The 19,369-nt window shown below is 33.1% G+C and overlaps 3 protein-coding genes and 1 pseudogene across 4 annotated transcripts; 3 read left to right on the top strand and 1 right to left on the bottom strand.

The window, feature by feature from the left end:
* The first annotated feature begins 1,626 nt into the window (after window positions 1–1,626).
* LOC107940078 (putative disease resistance protein At3g14460) lies at window positions 1,627–4,844 on the top strand. The gene is made up of 2 exons (XM_016873495.1): window positions 1,627–4,448; window positions 4,539–4,844. The coding sequence occupies exon 1, from the start codon at window positions 1,646–1,648 to the stop codon at window positions 4,397–4,399; it is 2,754 nt and encodes a 917-aa protein (XP_016728984.1). The 5' UTR covers window positions 1,627–1,645; the 3' UTR covers window positions 4,400–4,448; window positions 4,539–4,844.
* Window positions 4,403–8,177, top strand: LOC107942244 (aconitate hydratase, cytoplasmic-like; annotated as a pseudogene).
* A 2,412-nt stretch (window positions 8,178–10,589) lies between these two features.
* On the bottom strand, window positions 10,590–13,927 carry LOC107935122 (conserved oligomeric Golgi complex subunit 3-like). 2 transcript variants are annotated; one of them, XR_005913187.1, is made up of 7 exons: window positions 13,304–13,927; window positions 12,794–13,028; window positions 12,477–12,560; window positions 12,346–12,388; window positions 11,371–12,241; window positions 10,773–11,027; window positions 10,590–10,675 (listed from the first exon to the last, which is right to left on the bottom strand). XR_005913187.1 is itself a non-coding variant. In XM_041092513.1 (4 exons), exons 2-4 carry the CDS (start codon window positions 12,941–12,943, stop codon window positions 12,089–12,091), a joined length of 387 nt encoding a protein of 128 aa, XP_040948447.1. In that variant the 5' UTR covers window positions 12,944–13,028; window positions 13,304–13,913; the 3' UTR covers window positions 11,051–12,088. The 2 variants fall into 2 exon arrangements, 1 of the variants encoding a protein (XP_040948447.1); XM_041092513.1 differs by lacking the exons at window positions 10,590–10,675; window positions 10,773–11,027; window positions 12,346–12,388 and having other exon boundaries at window positions 11,051–12,241; window positions 13,304–13,913.
* A 4,152-nt stretch (window positions 13,928–18,079) lies between these two features.
* LOC107942248 (aconitate hydratase, cytoplasmic-like) lies at window positions 18,080–18,718 on the top strand. Its single transcript, XM_016875876.2, has 2 exons — window positions 18,080–18,330; window positions 18,419–18,718. Exons 1-2 carry the CDS (start codon window positions 18,091–18,093, stop codon window positions 18,485–18,487), a joined length of 309 nt encoding a protein of 102 aa, XP_016731365.1. The 5' UTR covers window positions 18,080–18,090; the 3' UTR covers window positions 18,488–18,718.
* Window positions 18,719–19,369: the final 651 nt, after the last annotated feature.

Below are 19,369 nucleotides of genomic sequence, written 5' to 3'. Positions count from 1 at the left end.
ATGAGCTAAAATATGTGTATACATGAATTAATGAAATATACAAAGTATATTTTAATAAAATAAATTAATATACGTATATATAAAAAACATGTACATATATGTAGATGTATAAAACTAATGGAATACGAAAATAAAGAAATACGTATAAAAAGTAAGTGTATATATATTGTAAAGTAAAAGAAAAATATATATGTACAAATTAAAGTTTTAAAATATGAAAATATACATATGTATACAAATAAATACGTTAATTTATACATGTTGAAAATATATTGAAAAGGTGTATGTATGTGGATTTTAAAAATATATAAAAGAGTATATTTTAAACTATAAAGATTATATATAAATATGTATATATTTATAAGAATGAAAACATGTATATAGATCTATAGGTATGTACATAAGTTATAAAATGTATGAAAATATATAAGTATATATATATTATAAGAATAATGCATGTATGTCATGCAAATATATGCATATACATATATACGTACCAAAGGTTTAAATAAAATAAATAAAAATAAATAGGAAGAAATAATAATAATAATGATAATAATAATAATAATAATAAACTCAATAATAAATAAAATGATAGGATTAAACTAAAAACAAAACAAAATACCAGGGGAGAAATCAAAATAAGATAAGGCCACAAGATCGATTTGCGATGCGCGCAGAAGAAGGGGGATCGATTGAGCAATTTTCCCCAACCTTATGCGCATGTGCTCCGCACTGGACTAAATCGAAACGCATAAAAAGCAAGTGGCCAAATTTAAAAATTTGAATGGGACCAGATCGCGCCATATTGCATGAGCGGAGGGACCGCATGTGCAAATAGTCCCTCCGAGCCTGAACGCGCGGATCTTAGACCCATTAAGGACGGGTTTTCGGGTCTTATAAAAATAACAGGAAAAAAAAAAAAAACTAAAACCTACATCGTTTTTTTTTAAAAAACAGAGACACCCTCTGGTTCTCTCCCTCTGCCACAGCCCCTAAACCCAGGCCACCGTCTCCGCCTCCAAGGCCAGTGGCCGGAGTTACGCGAGAACGGCCCATCTGCCTTCTCTTTTTGAAGCGTCCCCGAAGGCTAAGCCTTCTCAGCCACAAGATCAAAAGGAAGAGGGATGAGATGCCCCTTTCGGTTTGAATCCAACGACGGCGAGGGTGGGGCTCCGTCGCTAGCCTGTCGAAGCAAAAGGTACTTCCTTTCCCTTTTAGTTCCGTTTGTTTTATTGAACAGTTGCAGAGAAAAAAGAGTAATAAATGAAGACTAAAGTGAATAAGAAACCAGAACAGAGCAAAACGGGAGTCAACCTTTTTGATCTCCTTTTCTTCTTTTCAATTCGAAAATGCCGTGTTTTTTGTTTACAAAGATATTGCTTTTCTTTTATATCCCCTTTACATAGTATTTTAGTTGCGTTCTTTGTATTATCCATTGTGTGCTCCGACTTTCTCTGCCATTTTGCAGGTGTTGATGAGGCTAGGCACGGTGGGTGGCGATGGGACCTGGCAGACGGCAGAGGGAGGGATGCGGCACTAGGTTTGGCTAGTTGGGTCTTGTTTTGGGCTCCGGGTTAGGTTTAGGTAGCGGGCCACCGGGTAAATGGGCCTGCAACATAGTGAAGACAAATCCCGTTTCGTGATGCATGATCTTATGAATGATTTAGCTCAATTAGTAGCAGGAGAAATATTTTGCAGACTGGAGGGTGAAAAGCAACGAAAGTTTTCGTATCGTTCTCGCCACTCAGCTTATGTTATCGATGATTGGTATCACAGTGTAAAGAAGTTCGAGGCATTTAATCAAATGACTTCTTTACGTACTTTCTTACACTTAATGGCTCTAAGATATCTGGTATTCTATTTAACTAAGGTTGTCTTGGATGATTTATTGCCAAGACTTAGCTACTTAAGGGTTCTTTCTTTGGGTGGGTATGAGATCTATGATTTGCCCGACTTGTTTGAAAATTTAAAACATCTACGCTACTTAAATTTTTCTGGAACCCGAATCAATCGTTTACCTGATTCTTTGTGTGCTCTTTATCATTTGGAGACTTTAATATTAAGAGATTGTTCAGAGCTCAAAAATTTACCCTCGAAGATCGGAAACCTTGTCAACTTGCATTTTCTTGATATTAGAGGTGCGGATTCAATAGAAAGTATGCCCTCCGGATTTGATCAGCTAACTAAGCTTCAAACTTTATCTAATTTTGTTATAGGGGAAGGTGATGGGCGTCTTATTAGAGAATTGAAAAATTTGTCAAACCTTAGAGGTAATTTTTGTCTTTCTGGATTGGAGAATGTTAATGGTCAAGATGCGAGGGAAGCTAAGTTAAATGAGAAGCTAGGGATTGATGGGTTAGAACTACAATGGGGTACAGACTTGGAGAATAATACAAGGAAAACAGAAGTTGAAGAGCGGGTGTTGGACTTTCTTCATCCTCCGAAAAAGCTTGAGCAACTCATCATTGAGAATTACGGGGGTGTAAAATTCTCATCTTGGATAGCAGATTCTTCCCTCAAGAATTTGTCATCTTTGAAGCTTCGCAATTGTAAAAACTGCAAGTCACTACCATCAGTTGGAAGGTTGCCATTGTTAAAAGATCTTTCAATTATTGGTTTCGATCAAGTACAGAAGATTGGTGTTGAGCTTTTCGGAGAAAATCAATTGAATCCATTTGCATCATTAGAGATTCTGTCTTTTGAGAGTCTTCCAAACTGGAAGGAGTGGGACACTTGTGAAGGAGACAAGAAGGTTTTGAAACTCCCCAGCCTTCGTGAGCTTTCAATCAAAACCTGTCCTCAATTGTTGGGAAGGTTGCCTACCAATCTTCCGTCCTTGCAAAAACTTGAAATTCATAGGTGTATGAGTTTGGTTGTTTCAATATCAAGTTTTCCGTCACTGTGTAAATTCAGTATACAAGGGTGTGCAGAACTGGTGGATGATTGCTCTTCTCCTGCAAAGGAGCTTTCCTCTTTGCAAACTTTGTCTCTTTCTAACATTTCAAAGTTTAATATTCCAGCAGATAGGACAATGTTGAGGTTTGGAAACTCAGAACATTTTGAAATTGATGGTTGGGAGGAGTTGGCATCTCTATCACAGCAGGGGTTTAGTTTAGTTGGACATCGTTTCATTTCCGTTTGGTGGTGTCCTCAACTGCAGTCATTGGAAACTAAGGAAGCCGAATTGCAACCTGACAAGATTTCACGTGTTGAATCTCTGCGGATATATTACTGTGAAAGGCTTAATAGACTGCCACAAGTCTTACATGAGCTCACATTCCTTACAATGATGGAAATTGATAATTGTCGAAGCTTGGTTTCTTTTGCAGAGAATAACTTACCTCCTAATTTAAAAAAGCTGAGAATTAGATGCTGTGGGAATTTGGAGTATTTGGTTGATGAAAAAGAAGATAATAAGAGTATGAGTAGTACCCTCTGTCTTCTTGAGGAGTTGTCTATCGATAAGTGTCTTTCTCTAATGTCTTTGTCATCGAAGGGGCACAAAAATATTTGCAATCAGCTTCAACTGCTCCATATTACTGACTGCTTAAAGCTGAGTTGCCTATTTTCAAACACCAAGTTTCCCATAACGCTTAAATATTTGAGAATTGGGGGATGTCCAATGTTGGAATACATAGCCGAGGAGTTCGAGGAAAGTGCTTGTCTTGAATCTATTAAAATTACATATTCTGGAATTAAATCTCTACCACGAGGACTAGACAAGCTCAACCATCTCCAGGAGATTAGTTTGGGTTCGTGTTCAAATTTGGTTTCTTTTGAAGAAAGTGGGTTGCCCAGCACCAGCTTCAGAGATATCGAAGTTATTGATTGTGGAAATTTTGGAGCCCTTCCTAAGTGCATGGCCGGCATAACCTCCCTTCGACGATTAAGTGTGAGCAACTGTTCGGCAGACATATCATTTCCATTGGGGGGATTCCCTGCCAATCTCACATCACTTGCAATCTCAAACGCACCCAAGATTTATAGGTCACTTGTGGAATGGGGATTAAATAGACTCACATCTCTTCAAGAATTGACCATCGGAGGTGGAGGATGCTCAAACATGGTGTCGTTCCCAGAAGAAGGAATTGGAATGATGCTGCCTCCTTCTCTCACCCATATCAACCTTTCAGAATTTGAGAACCTGGAATTCATGCTCTCCGAGGGCTTTCTAGACCTAGACTCTCTTCAAAAATTGGTGATCCGTAATTGTCCCAAGCTAACATCTCTTCCGGAAAAAGACGTGCTTCTCTCGCTTGGATATTTATTTATTTCCAGATGTCCGTTGCTGCAAGAAGAGTGCTCAAGCGATAAAGGACGAGAGTGGTCTAAGATTTCCCACATACCCCTTGTTAAAGTTGATGGTAAAAGAGTCATCCCGAGGGACTTAGATTGAAAGATGAGCCGCAAAATCTGTGATTGGTATCTTCAGAGTTATGGGAGAGGTACAAAAAATCATTTCAAACAAGTCTAACTTTCCTTAGGAACAAGATAAGAATAGGAATGAGTATAAATTTATTGATTGATATGTGCAGGGATTGAAAGCGAAGTTGGGGAGGAAGTGAGCTTTCAGAAAGATCCATTGAAGGAAAAGTAAAAAAGATGACACTTCTCTTGTTAAATGGGTGGAATTTGTCATTTAGTGTTTCAGATGTTTGTAAACTTGTTTCTTGGCTTTGGGGTTTAATGTTGGAGTATCATTAGATCATCGGTTTTTGTAGAATGTTGAGCTTTGTGTATTGTTTATTTTATTTTATTGTTTATTTGTCTATTGTTTAGTGTAGAAGATGAACAATTTCAAATTAAACTTCAATCGTATAATATTTTCCTTATTTTCAATATATCTTTACTTATCTTCTATTTTGGAAAGTTTAGGTAAAAATGTCAGAAAGAAATTGAACATTTGACCATTTGACTAAAAAAAAACTAATATGTCGAAAGAATACACATTTTGTTACAAAATGTTTTTCTTAAGATGCATTTTCTGTTTCTCTTTCCAAAATATAATCATTTCTCCAAATTTAGAAAATATTGATCTAATTCTCTAACTTTTTTTTTTATTTCAACATTTTTATCCAATTTTCGCCTTCTATTTTTCTATTTCACTTTCTTGTTTTTTCTTTCCTATTTCAATTTTCTTTCTTTCTTTTCTTCTTATTTTTTTCCTCTCTTTCCCAACCTTAGCTGTCACTAGCATGCACTACAGCCACACTACGGCATTTGTTCTTCTGTCCAAATAATGGCATTGTGTGTGAAAAGCTATAAAAAATTGGATTTGTGTGTAACTGTTTGCAATTATCTGCACAATTAATCTAATTTTTATTTTGTAGTTAGTTGCTCTAATTACACTTGGGAACATTTGGTTAGTTGAATCTTGCATTACAGTTTGTAATATTACATTCTTAAATGAGATTATGGTGTTTGGATTCTTGAAAATTTTGGTCATCCCATTCTCATATTCTTGAATAATGTCAAGATATCATTAGTAAAATATAATTTTGTTATAGTTCATTTATTTGGTTATCTCAGATTCTGGATTGAAAACAAAAGTTAACATTTATTTTTATTATATTAGTGAATATAATTTTCCCAAAAGTTATAGTTCTCATATTCTTTTTCTTTTCTCTCTTAACTTTTAAAAACCTTAGTTTAACTTTTTCATTTTTTTCATGATGGAAAAAAATAAAGCACAAATTGTGAGTAATGCATAAAAAATGTCATAAAACAAAAATAAATAGAAAATTATGTGAATGTGATGATTAAAGGTTATGATTATCACTCCATTTCCGAAACATTAAAATTATATATATGTATATATATATCACGACTATTTTGTGAAATTTTTAGTTTCAATCAAAAAAATAAACCATATAAATAAGTTATCATAATTAAATTTAGAAATTGTTGAACTGAATTTATATGATAAATTAAGGTATAATAAAAATTAATTTCTTAAATTATTATAATTTTATAAATAAATTTATGATTTTATTCAAGCCACTAGACGCTTAACGTAACACCCCTCAATCGGCCTGGTCACCGGACTTGAGTTACAGGATGCTACATCACTATTGAAACTTTATCACATGCACACATAGTTTCAAGCAAGATCAGTTTCATGACAATTTACAACATTTAGAGAGGTGTTCGAAGCTAAACAATCATACAACCTCAGAAACAATTTAATATGTGTTTAAGGACCATTGAGCAATTCTTCAAAGAAATCAGTGTAAGTATCGATACACAAACTAATGTATTGATATTTTGTAAAATGAGTATCTATACTAACAAGAAAAATGATACCAACTTAGCATTTTGTCAAATCTTGAATCCAAACATTTTATCGATACTCAAGCACAGGTATCGATATTTTTACCCTAAGCATTTGTACTCAAGCACTATCATTTCAACATTGAGGTATCGATACTTATAACCTGAATATTGATGCTCATTTTTTCTCTTGTGAATAGCAAGTCCAGGTTGATATTGTGTTAGCAGCAGCATCTTTAGGTCCTTATTTCTGTATTTTCAGGTTGCTACTGATTTCGAGAAAGAGCCTATAGGGACAGGAAAATCGGGTAGAAGTATATATTTCAAGGATATATGGCCTAGCAATGATGAGATCGCACAGGTAAATAATCTGTGAAGTCACTTGAAAGTTGACAGTGTTGCATATTATTTTGAGCCCAAATGACGTGGAATTTTGTAACTTGACAGGTTGTTCAATCTAGTGTGTTGCCTGATATGTTCAAGAGCACCTATGAAGCCATCACAAAGGGCAACCTGATGTGGAATCAACTTTCCGTCCCTGCTTCCACGCTTTATTCTTGGGATCCAAACTCAACATACATTCACGAGCCTCCATATTTCAAAAACATGACCGTAGAACCACCAGGTCCGCATGGAGTGAAAGATGCCTATTGCTTGCTCAATTTTGGTGACAGTATTACCACCGATCACATCTCTCCTGCAGGTAGCATCCAAAAGGATAGCCCTGCTGCTAAGTTTCTTCTTGAGCGAGGGGTGGACAAAAAGGACTTCAATTCCTATGGTAGTCGTCGAGGCAATGATGAAGTGATGGCAAGGGGCACCTTTGCCAATATCCGCATTGTCAACAAGCTCCTGAAGGGAGAAGTTGGTCCGAAGACTATTCATGTTCCGACAGGAGAAAAGCTTTATGTATATGATGCAGCAATGGTGAGTTTTAACGTTGCTATTTAAAAATCCGTTGCTTCCACTTAGACTGCAATTACTAATGGAATATATTATCAACTTGCAGAGGTATAAGGCTGCTGGGCAAGACACGATAGTTTTAGCTGGACCAGAGTATGGAAGTGGCAGCTCAAGAGATTGGGCTGCCAAGGGCCCAATGTTACTGTTACGGGCATTGGCTCACTAATTCTTGATATTGGAATATCGATTCTCTCTTTAACTCTTACATCCCAAACGGTTTTTCTGCTTTGTTTAGGGCGTGAAAGCAGTTATCGCCAAGAGCTTTGAGAGAATCCATCGAAGTAATCTGGTTGGTATGGGAATCATTCCTCTTTGTTTCAAGCCTGGTGAGGACGCTAATTCTCTAGGATTAACTGGCCATGAACGTTATTCAATTGACCTTCCAAATAAAATCAGTGAGATAAGGTCCGGCCAAGATGTTACAGTCACAACTGACACTGGCAAATCGTTCACGTGTACTGTCCGCTTCGATACTGAGGTATGCCGATATTGTCGGAAAGAGAAAAGAGTTCGGGTCAACCCCTTTTTATACATAGTTTTTAATATTCCTGAAAAATTGTCTGCAGGTGGAATTGGCATACTTTGATCACGGTGGATTCTTCCATTTGTTATTCGTAACCTAAACAAAGAGTAGACAATTTGGCTTCAAGTAAGTAGTGTCTTCAGTTTGCTATCTGCTTTGATTGGTTTTGACAGTGGTATCGATTCGATCGACAGTCAATAACTAGTACTGGTATCTCAATGTTCTCTATACGACCTGTTTTTCGTAATATTTCGTTGTAATATCTGGAGTGATTCATTTTGAAACCGAACCAATTTGAAGAGTTAGAAATGAAATCTAGCTTGTTTCCGAGTCCTCCTTCAAGATCTTTTTGTTTTTATACCTGTTACTAGGGTTCTTCAAGTCTGTTTGTGGTATCCATAACCAGCATTCTTTAAAATTTGATTTTCATTTATGACATTAAGATCCTCAAAATTTTAATGTTGGATTGATGCGTTCTTATGTTCGTTTGTTTGTTTTTAAATTTGTTCGTTCTTATTCGTTTATTTAAAATTATGTACGTTTATATTTGTTTGTTTAAGTTAAACAAACATCTTTATAAATGTATAATTGAAACATGTTCACAATCAATATGCATGAATAATTAATAAACAAATAAATAAACATATGCATATATATATTTAGATATAAAGCGTCAAATATTAATATTTATAGTTATATTATAAATAAAAAAAGCACAAAAATTATAATAATTTTATTAATATATAATAATGAAACAATAAACAAGTTTGGAATGATTTATTAAATGAATTTTTAATGAATGATAAATGAGTTTGTTCATAAACATAAATGGACTGAGCAAGCTTTGTTTGTGTTCAATATATTCATTTATTTAGCTTAACAACTGAATATAAATAAATAAAAATTAAATTGTTTTTTATGTTCATTTATAGCCCTATGCAATGGTAAAAGATATATTGTGCTTTCAATGGGAGACAGAAGATTAAACCTTGAAAATAATATTGTTGGGAGGGATAGTCACTTATCTCAAATATGGACCGTAAAACGGACATGAAGGATAGCAAAAAAACAAAGCGCAGTTTGTAACATTTCTTTTGTAACGGAAAATGGTTAGTGGTGACTATTTTGTTATTTTTCGAAAGTGGAATGATTGAATTGAAACTTAACTGATTGTTTTGTTAGCTATACTAGAGTGAGTGACTATTGGTGTAATTTATCCTTTAAAAAATTATAAAATTTTTAAAAGAAATTTTAAAAAAATATATTGTGCTATAACATTTAATTAATTATATTGTAACAAGATTTTAATGTAACATGTTTAATTTTTTAATTTAACTTAAACAATTTCACTCGATTTGGCTCGACTTGAATTTTATTTCACTTGACTCAATTCGAAAAAATTCAAATCAAGTTAGAATTATAAAATAAGATTCACGAATTCGATTAATATGAAAATTTTTTACTCAATTCAACCGATTGCTCACTCCTATCTATAGATGTCAAAGTATTATAATCATGACTAATAATTACTTTGATTCCAATAGGCATGAAAAACTTGTTGATATTAACAATTATATTGAACTTGACTCTTATGAATGTTAAAATATCCCTAAAAACATATTTCAAAAAATAATTTTGAATATACATATTTTAATAAATAATTAATATATTTATAATATCAAAATAAAAAATAAAATAATTAATATAAATTTAAACTTAAAATTAAAAATATTAATAAATAAGTAATAAATTCTAATCTTGAACTAAAAAATAATGTATATAACTCAAATCCATTGAACAAAATTAATTTATTCCTAACTTATGGCATTAAAACACAAAATTAAACTGAATTAATTTACAAAATATAATGTATTTCTATTCAATGAGATCTTTTGATTAAAATAAAGAAAGATTGGTGCGCAATAAAATAAAGAAATTGGAGGTTCCAATCATTCCAAAAACTGTGACCTGTTTTCCACTTTCTTGTGTTTTCCATCTCATTTGTCTCTATTCGTTGCCTTCAACTCCATTCCCTGTTATCCCCAATTATACACAATCCATCTCCATTCCTTCTTCATCTCTCTCTTTGATTTCTTTGTCCCAATTCCACCATGTCTGTCTTTGGAGAGGCTGCTCTTTCTGCCTTTTTGGAGCTGTTGTCTGCCAAGTTGCTTGACTCTGTACTCAACTTTTTGGAGGCTTCCACAAGCGCCGCAAAAAATGCCGCTAACGACAACGTCGCTAACGTTTGCAGCATTTACAGAAATAAGCGCCGCTAAAGGTCATGTTCTTTAGCGGCGCTTAAAAACAAAACGCCGCTAAAGAACATGATCTTTAGCAGCGCTTTTATCACAAACGCCACTAAAGAACATGATCTTTAGTGGCGCTTTCATCACAAACACCGCTAAAGAGCATGATCTTTAGCGGCGCTTTTATTACAAACGCCACTAAAAGTACGATTCTTTAGCAGCATTTATGGAAAAACGCCGCTAATTTTGGCAAATTTGTATCATCCGATTTTTCATCCATATACAATCCTTCTTGTAACATAAAATCCAACCAAAAATGACAAATTTAAATAATACTTCAAATTCAATGAAAGATATATGATATAAATTGATAACTGAATTATATAATTCAAAATATTATTACAATAATATTAAAATTAACAATGTTAAAAATATTCTTACAATAACTAAGTTACTAAAACACACTAAAATGTTTACACAATCATCTCCTACAAACAGGTGCAGCAGTAACCACAAGAAAAAAAGAAGAAAAATACACAAATCCAGAAACAGTTTTTGACAATCACTTTTTCAGGAGTAATACCAAAAAAAAAACCCCCCAGGTTTCAACAAAAATGACACATTACTTAGAAGTCTCCTTTGCTTTATCTTCAGTTTCAAATCTTAACTGCAAATAGAAGAATAGAAATGCATTTCAGATTCATCATATTTGTTCACATGACAAATCAAAACCCAATGTTCATAACTTAAACTACACAAAATACCAGCAAATGCTGCAAGCAACAGACTAGATCAGCCTGAATGTCCTTCTCTTGCAATAGGGTTTCCAAATTATCCTGTCAAATGAATGTGCTGTCAAGGGCAGGAGAAGAGAAAAGCATTGAATAGATTCAACCTTTTTAAAAGTTAAAGGCTAAACTGCCACTTTTACCAGAATATTTTTCTCTCTTTTCATAAAATAAATAACTTAGAGAACATTTTTCTGCATCAGCTCCGCCGCAGCAATACAAGTCGCAGACCTTCAATATTTACAAAAAGGAGTTAAAATATGAAAAATAAAATATACCCATTTGCAAATAGGAAGTAAGGAAGTGAGAGAATCAAATATTTCAATCCTTCCCAGAATTCAAATCTTTCAATAACATGACAACAGAAGGAGACAACCAAATCTAATTCAAAAGAGAACTCCACATAAGCCAACCTAATCTTTCAATCCTTCCCAGAATTCCTCATCTTTAGAGTAAATATTTCGGGAAAAGTTTACATACTTGAGAAATAGAAAAACAAAATTATGCACCCAAAAAAATTGAAAAAAAACATTATAAGAAAACAGCAATAAAGTGGATACAATTAGGGATTCACCAAGAGATTTCACATCAGATTGCTCAGATAAATGTAAATCTGCTAATTTGGCAATCAGTTCCCTCCGGCCTTCTACCACCTGCAATGGACAATAATTTTCTTTTCCATTTCAAATTTCTCAGGAACCAAAAAAACCATTACCATTTCCATAACTACAAACCCTCAACTATTACCATAGATAACTTCTTGAATCGCTAAAGAATATCCAAAAAAGATGGAAATGTAATGAAATGGAAAGTAAATTTTCAACAACAATAATAATAAAAGCTTACCTCTGAAATTTTATGGCTTCTATGAGCTTCTGCAACTCGCTGCTGTAACTTGAGTTCTCCATCGCTAGTCTTTTCTTCTCTTTTCTTTTTCAAACCACATTCACAAAGGAAATCATTCAATGTTAAAAATTAACTCAATTTATGTCATTAATCCCTGTACTATGCATAAATTGCAAATTTAATTTAGCTACTTTTAAAATTTTGAATTCCAAAAAACATATGTTAAATTATAGAAACTAAAATAATACTAAAAATATAAAACTAAAAATAATCAAACTGAAAGATGCTTGGATATTCATCATATATGTATCTTTACTGCCCAAGATTGAAAGATGCTTGGATATTCATTTCAGGCTTTAAAAAGGTTCAGATATGGCTCAAAATATGTGCTCGGTTTTCACTTTTTCTGAAGTTGTCCCCAGATGCAATTGCATTCATCAACAAGATCAAGCAAAGAGGATAGTCATCTTACCATCCACAGCATCATGAGAAGTAGGAGTCTGTCCACTATGGCTAATCCAAAACCCAAGTCGCTCTTCTGCAATATCATCTTCCACGCCATACACTTTGGCTCTTCTCCAGAAATACGTTAACCAAGCCTATAACAGTTACAATTTATAAGCACAAGAGGAGGAGAATAACTCAACACAAATTGTAGAAATCAAGTTAGGTCCTATAAATAATGGTAATAAAGAGCATTTACATGAGGGTCTGAATTGACTTGCAGGAAAGTAGCTTTCCATTGTCTGACAACCAATGACAAATGCAGAATGCTCCAGTTTTGTAGGATAATCCAATCTATAAGAGAAGCAAAGAATTGTTAAGAACACTTACAGCTGTTTCTGACACCACGTCTGCAGAATGCTCCAGTTTTGCAGGATAATTCAAGTCTTCGTTAATCGGGATATAATTTGCAATCTGAGTATTCAAGAAGACAATATGTTCAGTGTTGGGATGTGTGGTATTAACTCAGACAGGCACATTCAGAAAGCACAATACAGTTTCTCCCAACATGGTAAACATGAAGTGCAACTGTATGCAATTTTATTTTTAAATCTCAAAAGATTGACAACTAAAATAATTTGTTCTTTCAAAAACAGAGAATAAAGTCACAAACATATACATGAAAGCACACATAAGCAATAACAAACCTCATCACAGATATATGTTCGAGCACGAAAAGTCAAGCGTTCATGAATGTCTGCCAAAATTCTTTCTAATGATGGGCGTAACCCTGCCAATGACTCACTCTTTCTACTAAGTTGTTCTCCCAAGACTTCAACTTTGAGAATATCAACCATTTCACAAAGAAAATCAACATTTGCTTGTACAACGTTAACCAAGTCGCCTATGCCTGCCTAATGCCTGTACAACAGCATCCTCAACCTGAAAGCAGTATTGAGCGTGAAATTAAAAAAGAAAAAAGAAAAACGAAGTGGTACTCCAAAAAGTGCAGATGAAACACATAAGTAATAATAAAATAGAAGTTCATATAAATACAGAATGGAGGGAAAGAAGTATTACTGCTACTAAAATTTTTAGAAGTTAATGCGCAAGGCATAAACCATCATAGAGGTGGCACACAAATTTTTAAAAAGGGATGTAGAACATCCAGGAAAAGTATACCAAATTAATATTTAATTTTGCTTAAAAAAATCAACCTTCAAAGATGCTAATTCCCTAAGGCCCATTTCAACTGAAAGCATACTCTCAATATTTCCTTCTCCAGTCAGATCATTCAGATCCCGGACAATTTTACTCCGGTCTGAATGTCCACCACCTGTAACAGTTCTAAAATTTAATAGGTCAAAATAATATATATTAAAAAGAAAGAGGGATTAAACGGGATGTAGTCAGAAAATGAACTAGCCTTTATCCCATGCCTCCTCTTTAGCCTTTTGTCCAGCTGAGACAACAACTTCAAATAGAAGAGGAGCCAATGCCGACCAATATTCATGCTTTGACACTGCTATATCTGCACATATGCCTGGAAAATCCAGTAGCAATTGCAGAAAAAGCAAATCCTATCAGGTTAATAAACAATAAAATGCAAACTCCATCACCAAGGGAACAAAATAAAAAGGCTAAGCATTACTGGGGAATCGGTTTCTAGGGAATCGATTTAGGGAGATTTCTGGGGATGGGGGGAATCGAAAAAAGAAGGGGGAAAAAAGAATATTTCATTTGAAATGCAAATAGAGGGAGAGAGGGGAAGATGGTGATGAAGACGGTGGCAGAAGAGAGAAACACTCAGGTGTTTTGAGGATACCAATTTTAGGGGGGAAACTTTAGGGGTTTCAGGGGGAAATTTTGGGATAAAAACGCGTAAAAATTTTGGGAAATTTTTATAAATTGATTTATTTTTTGCGGCGTTTTTATAGAAAACGCCGCTATTGCTTACCTTTAGCGGCGCTTTATAAGCGTCGTAAATTTTTTTCATTTTGAACAAAACGACGCTGTTTTGCTATTATAATTTTTTTTATTTTTTATAAATTGATTTATTTTTTGCGGCGTTTTTATAGAAAACGCCGCTATTGCTTACCTTTAGCGGCGCTTCTTATAAAGCGCCGCAAAATTTTTTCATTTTGAACAAAACGACGCCGTTTTGCTATTCTAAAATTTTTTTATTTTTTTTATAAATTGATTTATTTTTTGCGGCGTTTTCTATAAAAACGCCGCTATTGCTTACCTTTAGCGGCGCTTCTTATAAAGCGCCGCAAATTTTTTCATTTTGAACAAAACGACGCCGTTTTGCTATTATAAATTTTTTTTATTTTTTTATAAATTGATTTATTTTTTGCGGCGTTTTCTATAAAAACGCCGCTATTGCTTACCTTTAGCGGCGCTTCTTATAATGCGCCGCAATTTTTTTTCATTTTGAACAAAACGGCGCCGTTTTGCTATTATAAAATTTTTTTATTTTTTTATAAGTTGATTTATTTTTTGCGGCGTTTTTAAGCTATTTCATTTTGAACAAAATGACACCGTTTTGCTATGCTAAAATTATTTTATTTTATTTTTTATAAATTGATTTTTTATAAAATAAAATAAAAAGTACTCTCAAAAGAAATATTGTATATTTTAATAAGAAAACAAATGATAAAATGGTTGTAATTAATTATTAAGTTAGAATTATCTAAATTAAATAATTGCCTATATATCCATATCATTTTTATTTTTGTATTTTTTTCTTATAATTTGGTCCTCTCCAAAATAAATAATTATACATAAATATCCATATCAATCTATTACTTTTTTAAACTTATTTATTAATTCTATTTAAACTAATTTAAATATATCAAATGGTTTAGATTACATTTTTTTAAATATAAAAGCATTAATTTATTATTATTATCTATTTTACAATTATATAAGAAAATATTTAAAATATAAATTAAAAAAATAATTAATATAAACTCAAAATCTTAACTCGACCCCTGAATCCCTAAACCTTAAATCCCTAACTCTTAACCCCTAACATCTAACCCCTAAACCCCTAACCCCTAAACCTTAAATCTCAACCCTTAAACCATAATCCCTAATTCATAACCCTAAATCCATACTCCCTAAACCTTAAAATATGAACTCCTAAATCGGCTTTAAATCTTAAATTAACCATATACCCTAAACTAAAAACCCTAAACAAATTTATTATTATCTCTTTTACAATTATATAAGAACATATTTAAAATATAAATTAAAAAATAATTAATCTAAACCCAAAACTCTAACTCGACCCCTGAATCCCTAACTTTTAATCCCTAAACCCCTAACCCTCTAACCCCTAATCCATAATCCCTAAACCCATACTCCCTAAACCATAAAATATGAACTCCTAAACTGGCCTTAAATCTTAAATAAATCATATACCCTAAACCAAAAACCCTAAACAATTTTATTATTATCTCTTTTACAATTATTTTAAATAATAATATTTTAAATTTTCCATGTGTTTTATTTCAAATTATTTCTACATGTCATAATTTTTTCTGAAGATTTTAAATATTCAATTAGAAATAAATTGAATTTTATTTAATATGAATAAACCAATTAAGATAAAAAAAATTTAGCGGCGCTTTTCAAAAAACGCCGCAAAATCCCCGAAAGCTCAGAAAACGGCGTCGTTGAGCTTAGGTTTTTTTGCGGCGCTTTTCCAAAAATGCCGCTAAAGCCCTGGGCATTAGCGGCGCTTTACCAAAAACGCCACTAAAGTCCTAGGCATTAGCGGCGCTTCCTTAAAAACGCCGCTAAATCCCCGAAAGCTTAAAAAACGGCGTCGTTGGGCTTAGGTTTTTTTGCGGCGCTTTCCCCAAAATGCCGCTAAAACCCCGAGCATTAGCGGCGCTTTCTTAAAAACGCCGCTAAATCCCCGAAAGCTCAGAAAACAGCGTCGTTGGGCTTAGGTTTTTTTGCGGCGCTTCCCAAAAATGCCGTTAAAGCCCTGAGCATTAGCGGCGCTTTCTTATAAACGCCTCTAAATCCCCGAAAGCTCGAGAAACGACGTCGTTGGGCTTAGGTTTTTTGCGGCGCTTTCTCAAAAACGCCGCTAATGCTTCTTTTTAGTGGCGTTTTCCGTAATGCGCCGCTAATGATCGATCATTAGTGGCGTTTTTTATCCAAACGCCGCTAAAAACGCCGCTAAAAGCCTGTTTTGGTGTAGTGTTTTTGTGGATTGAAAAATTGATTGAATTGTTAAAATTTTAATGGCACTAATATGACGGCTTACATGATAATTTACGTGCACTTCATTTTTAAAATGGATAAATTATTGATTTTTTAAAATTTATTAAAAATTTATTAATTTTTAGGAAGAGCCCTGGATTCCATGCAAATTGTCATGTCGGTGTCATTAAAATTTTAATAGTTCAGTCAACTTTTTTACCTAAAGAAATACAATTTAACTAAAATTTGAAAGGAAACGGCCAAAATATTCCAAAAAAAAAAAAACGAATTAAGGCCAAAGTGACAAAAGAGGTAAGCTTTAGGGGTTAACTTTTTATCATTATGCCAAAGTAAAATTACTCTAATTTTTAGGTTTGAAAGATATTTTATATTCAAATAATTAATTTGAAATAAAAATTTTGATATATCATAATGATACATGCAAAAATAATAATTTGATTGATGTTTATGATATAAAGGATTCATTCAAAATTTATTGACCAACTATAATAATTAATTATAAGTAATAATATGCACAAATTGTTTGATTATAGAAATCTATAATTTCACAATAAATAACAAAAATAAACAATTTACATATAAAATCATTAAATTACTCTTCTACAATTCAATTTTTTTTCATTAAGTAGCTTTAAACATCACGAATCAACAGATCAAAATCCAAATCAAAATCTAAATAGTTTTCTTCTTAGATATCTGAGCTTCGACATTGACTGTCAAATCAACTTAGATCTAAGCTATCGAAACCATTTTTTGATAAAAAGGGTCGACTTTGATTTTGAAAATGAAAATGAAAACGGGAGTCGTCACTAATCCTTTTTTATGAGGTGTGATCGGGTCACCTCGGAAGTGATTATTTTTGATAAACGATTTGATTTTATTAAAACAACGATTTTGGTCCACAAAATTCAGAAAAACATGGTTTTTTTTTGCCAAAGACCACCGTAGCCCCTCCGCAAACGGTGGTTGGAACCACCGAGACATCGGGTTTTAAACCCGCTTTTATGCCCGCTCGAAGGCCCGGCCTTCGTTTCCCAAAGGACCGAAGGAGAAGGATCTATTTAAATAATTATACCAAAAGGCCCTACTTTGTAAAGGGCCGACAATGGTCCCACGGTTTAGATTTTTTTTTAACCCTTTATTAAATAAATATACTATATCTCAATTAAATCGTAAACAATAATAGAAATATTTTAATTTTCTTTTTCTGTCAATGAAATTTAAATTCAAAATGTTACTTTAAAAAAATATTCAACTTCTCATTATTCAATCCAATAAAGATTGAACCAAGCTTCCCTTCTCTGAGTAATTGTATGTCTACCCATTGTCTCTTGTTTTTATATACGGGAATGACAAAACCCTTAATTTGCAATCTTCCAATTGGTATTAGCTACTACTTAAATTTAATCAACACGCCCAACTAGTTATCAACCCAATATATGTCAACCACTCTAATATAACCTTCCAACAACACGAAATAATTGAATGTAAGTGTAATTATCTAGATAGTTTTTACAAAATAATTAGTTGACAGCGTGTAATTGTATTGCAATTCCACGTGTCATGTTTAGTGTAATTACACCACGTGTCAACTTGCAGAGGTACTGCTGGGCAAGACACGATAGTCTTAGCTGGAGCAGAGTATGGAAGTGGCAGCTCAAGAGATTGGGCTGCCAAGGGCCCAATGTTACTGGTATTGATATTGGAATATCGATTATCTCTTTAACTCTTACATCCCAAACGGTTTTTCTGCTTTGTTCAGGGCATGAAAACAGTTATCGCCAAGAGCTTTGAGAGAATTCATCGAAGTAATCTGGTTGGTATGAGAATCATTCCTCTTTGTTTCAAGCCTGGTGAGGACGCTGATCCTCTAGGATTAACTGGCCATGAACGTTATTCAATTTACCTTCCAAATAAAATCAGTGAGATAAGGCCCGGCCAAGATGTCACAGTCACAACTGACACTGGCAAATCGTTCACGTGTACTTTCCGCTTCGATACTGAGGTATGCCGATATTGTTGGAAAGAGAAAAGAGTTTGGGTTAACCCCCTTTTATACATAGTTTTTAATATTCCTAAAAAATTGTCTACAGGTGGAATTGGAATACTTTGATCACGGAGGCATTCTTCCATTTGTTATCCGTAACCTAAACAAAGAGTAGACAATTTGGCTTCAAGTAAGTAGTCTCTTCACTTTGCTATCTACTTTGATTGGTTTTGACAGTGGTATCGATTCGATCGACAGTCAATAACTAGTACTGGTATCTCAATGTTCTCTATACGACCTGTTTTTCGTAATATTTCATTGTAATATCTGGCGTGATTCATTTTGAAACTGAACCAATTTGAAGAGTTAGAAATGAAATCTAGTCTGTTTCCGAGTCCTCCTTCAAGATCTTTTTGTTTTTACACTTGTTACTAGGGTTCTTCAAGTCTGTTTGTGGTATCCATAACCAACATTCTTTAAAATTTGATTTTCATTTATGACATTAAGATCCTCAAAATTTTAACGTTGGATGGATGCGTTTTTGTGTTCGTTCTTATTCGTTTATTTAAAATTATGTATGTTTATATTTATTTGTTTAAGTTAAACAAATATATTCATGAATTTATAATTGAACATGTTGGCAATCAATATATATGAATAATTAATAAACAAATAAATAAACATAAACATATACGTCAAATATTAATATTTATAGTTTTATTATAAATAAAAAAAAGCGCAAAAGTCATAATAATTTTATTAATATATAATAATGAAACAATAAACAAGTTTCGAATGATTTATTAAATGAATTTCTAATGAATGATAAATGAGTTTATTCATGAACATAAATGAACTGAACAAGCTTTGTCTATACTCAATATATTTAATAAACTAGTCTCAAAATTTGGTCATCTTCATTTACTTAGCTTAACAATCTAATATAAATGAATAAAAACTAAATTGTTTTCTATGTTCATTTATAGCCCCATGCAATGGTAAAAGATATATTGTGCTTTCAATGGGAGACACATGATTAAACTTTGAAAATAATATT

The sequence above is a fragment of the Gossypium hirsutum genome, chromosome D05 (genome assembly GCF_007990345.1).
Source record: "Gossypium hirsutum isolate 1008001.06 chromosome D05, Gossypium_hirsutum_v2.1, whole genome shotgun sequence".
NCBI classification, from domain to species: Eukaryota; Viridiplantae; Streptophyta; class Magnoliopsida; order Malvales; family Malvaceae; genus Gossypium; species Gossypium hirsutum.
The sequence above is the reverse complement of the archived record's forward strand: the minus strand, read 5'-3'. Positions and strand labels throughout refer to the sequence as shown.

Excerpts from the sequence above, each read along its gene's own strand:
- LOC107935122 (XM_041092513.1), bottom strand. The coding sequence starts at position 12,943 with ATGGTTGATATTCTCAAAGTTGAAGTCTTGGGAGAACAACTTAGTAGA. Across the intron at positions 12,561-12,793 it reads GAACATATATCTGTGATGAG|ATTGCAAATTATATCCCGAT; the intron begins GTTTGTTATTGC and ends TTGAATACTCAG. Across the intron at positions 12,242-12,476 it reads ACGTGGTGTCAGAAACAGCT|GCTTGGTTAACGTATTTCTG; the intron begins GTAAGTGTTCTT and ends TAACTGTTATAG.
- LOC107940078 (XM_016873495.1), top strand. The coding sequence starts at position 1,646 with ATGCATGATCTTATGAATGATTTAGCTCAATTAGTAGCAGGAGAAATA.
- LOC107942248 (XM_016875876.2), top strand. The coding sequence starts at position 18,091 with ATGAAAACAGTTATCGCCAAGAGCTTTGAGAGAATTCATCGAAGTAAT. Across the intron at positions 18,331-18,418 it reads CTTTCCGCTTCGATACTGAG|GTGGAATTGGAATACTTTGA; the intron begins GTATGCCGATAT and ends AATTGTCTACAG.